Source organism: Trichechus manatus, unplaced genomic scaffold (genome assembly GCF_000243295.1).
Source record: "Trichechus manatus latirostris isolate Lorelei unplaced genomic scaffold, TriManLat1.0 scaffold00209, whole genome shotgun sequence".
Classification (NCBI taxonomy): domain Eukaryota; kingdom Metazoa; phylum Chordata; class Mammalia; order Sirenia; family Trichechidae; genus Trichechus; species Trichechus manatus.
Genome location: NW_004444145.1, coordinates 92,028 through 92,841, shown reverse-complemented (window position 1 = coordinate 92,841; position 814 = coordinate 92,028). Strand labels below are relative to the sequence as shown.

The following is an 814-nucleotide window of genomic DNA, read 5'->3' as shown; positions in this document are numbered from 1 at the left end:
CTCTGCCTTTTCTGTGCTATCTGACACTGTAAGTATCTTAGCACCGTTCTTCTCAGAGCTGCTTTCACCTCCTTGTTCTTCAGGTTGTAGATGAGAGGATTCAGTAGGGGAGTGATTACACTGTGCTGTATGGAGAGGATCAACTCCAGTGAGGAGCCTGAGTTTGGCATGAGATATCGGACAACAGCTGAGCCATGGAATAAGCTCACTGCATTGAGGTGGGAGGAGCAGGTGGAGAAGGTCTTGCTTCTGCCAGAGGTGGAGCTAATGCTCAGAATGGTGGAGACAATATGGGCATAGGAGTAGAAGATTAGGAGGCAGGTCCAAATGGCATGAAAGATGACAGAGCAGAGCAGCGTTGCAACATTGGTGGATGTATCAGAGCAGGAGAGAGGGAAGAGGGAGGGCAGCTCACAGAAGTTGTGGTGGATGATTTGGATCTTACAGAAGTCCAAATTCAAATCCAGAAGGCGGTTGGTGAGAGCATCTAGAGATCCCAGTCCCCATGAGGCCCACACTGGACCCCCACACAACTGTTTACTCATGATCTGTCTGTACATCAGAGGGTGGCAGATGGCAGCATAGCGGTCGTAGGCCATCACTGAGAGCAATAGTCCTTCTGTCCCTCCAGTGGCAAGCACAAACAGGACCTGAGCCAGACAGCCCTCAGCTGAGATTGATTTCCTCTGAGACAGGAGGTTCTCTAGAATCTTGGGCACAGTGACTGAAGAGTAGCAAAGATCCAGGAAGGAGAGATGACTCAGAAAGAAGTACATGGGTGACTGGAGATGAGAATCAGTCCTGATCAGCAGCA

General features: G+C 50.0%; 1 protein-coding gene across 1 annotated transcript in view; it reads right to left on the bottom strand.

Moving 5' to 3' along the window:
- The window catches only part of LOC101353101 (olfactory receptor 8S1-like), a 4,895-nt gene extending 4,089 nt beyond the window's left edge, over nucleotides 1–806 (bottom strand). The window contains exon 1 of the mRNA XM_023742429.1: nucleotides 26–806. Coding sequence (XP_023598197.1) covers nucleotides 26–776 — 751 coding nt within the window. The 5' untranslated portion in view covers nucleotides 777–806. The remainder of the gene's footprint in view (nucleotides 1–25) is intronic.
- Between the last annotated feature and the right edge of the window lie 8 nt (nucleotides 807–814).